Source organism: Myotis brandtii, unplaced genomic scaffold (genome assembly GCF_000412655.1).
Source record: "Myotis brandtii unplaced genomic scaffold, ASM41265v1 scaffold122, whole genome shotgun sequence".
Classification (NCBI taxonomy): Eukaryota; Metazoa; Chordata; class Mammalia; order Chiroptera; family Vespertilionidae; genus Myotis; species Myotis brandtii.
Genome location: NW_005354255.1, coordinates 1,087,363 through 1,088,208, shown reverse-complemented (window position 1 = coordinate 1,088,208; position 846 = coordinate 1,087,363). Strand labels below are relative to the sequence as shown.

Below are 846 nucleotides of genomic sequence, written 5' to 3'. Positions count from 1 at the left end.
CCTGGGGAGGGGCAGGCTGGAGGGCTGTTTCCTGACCCTCTTGGAGGGGGCTGACTGGACAGATATTCTGCCAGGGAGTGGGTGGTGATGCGGGGACACAGCCTGCATCGGTAACGTCTAGCACAGGCAGATCGCAGAGCTGAGCTCTCCAAACGCCCCCCACCCCCACCCACACTTAGATGCTCCTTTAGAGGAGCCAACTTAAGCCCCGAAGCCTCCCAACACACACACAGAGTGATTGCTTGGCAAAAATAATTTAATATTCCACTTAAGCAGTGCCTGGGACCTGTTTGTCACTTGTCCCAAGTCCCTAGCCCAGCCCACCCAGGGCCCCAGGTGGGGAGTTAGAGGCCCAGACCCTGCCCAGGCCCACTGGGCACAGATTCCCCCACAGTGCCTTTCTCTGCACCCCCTCATTCCTGGAGAAGCTGGGCCACGCAACCTCCCCAGAGCACAGTCCCACTCCTGCACCCCCACCCCCAGATCCTCGCTCCCATGCTGACATCCCACCCGTACACTGCAGCCTGTGCTAGGCCCTCAGTTGGGACAGCAGAGACCTCAGCCTCGTCCTGGGGGTAATCAAGATGCAAAAGCTGCTGAGATCCGGCCAAGTGAGCAGGTTCAGGGAGCCAGGGAAGCAAGATCCGATTCACACAAATTCAGTTTATATGCTGAGTCCTCCGGGTAGAGGCCCCGACCAGGCGGACAGTAGCTCTAGGAGGAGGGCGAGCGCACCTGCTCCAGCCCATCCGCGTACTGGAAAGCCGGGCCCCTCTCATACTCGTACATGTCCAGGGCCACCTCGCAGCTCTCCCGCACCACGCGCTCGGGGTCGGCCACGGCGGC

At 61.0% G+C, this 846-nt stretch overlaps 1 protein-coding gene across 1 annotated transcript in view; it reads right to left on the bottom strand.

Annotated features, from left to right (window-relative positions):
* Window positions 1-238: 238 nt before the first annotated feature.
* The window catches only part of DOHH (deoxyhypusine hydroxylase/monooxygenase), a 3,568-nt gene continuing 2,960 nt past the window's right edge, over window positions 239-846 (bottom strand). The window contains exon 5 of the mRNA XM_014533602.1: window positions 239-846. This exon is cut by the window's right edge and continues 15 nt beyond it. Coding sequence (XP_014389088.1) covers window positions 715-846 — 132 coding nt within the window. The 3' untranslated portion in view covers window positions 239-714.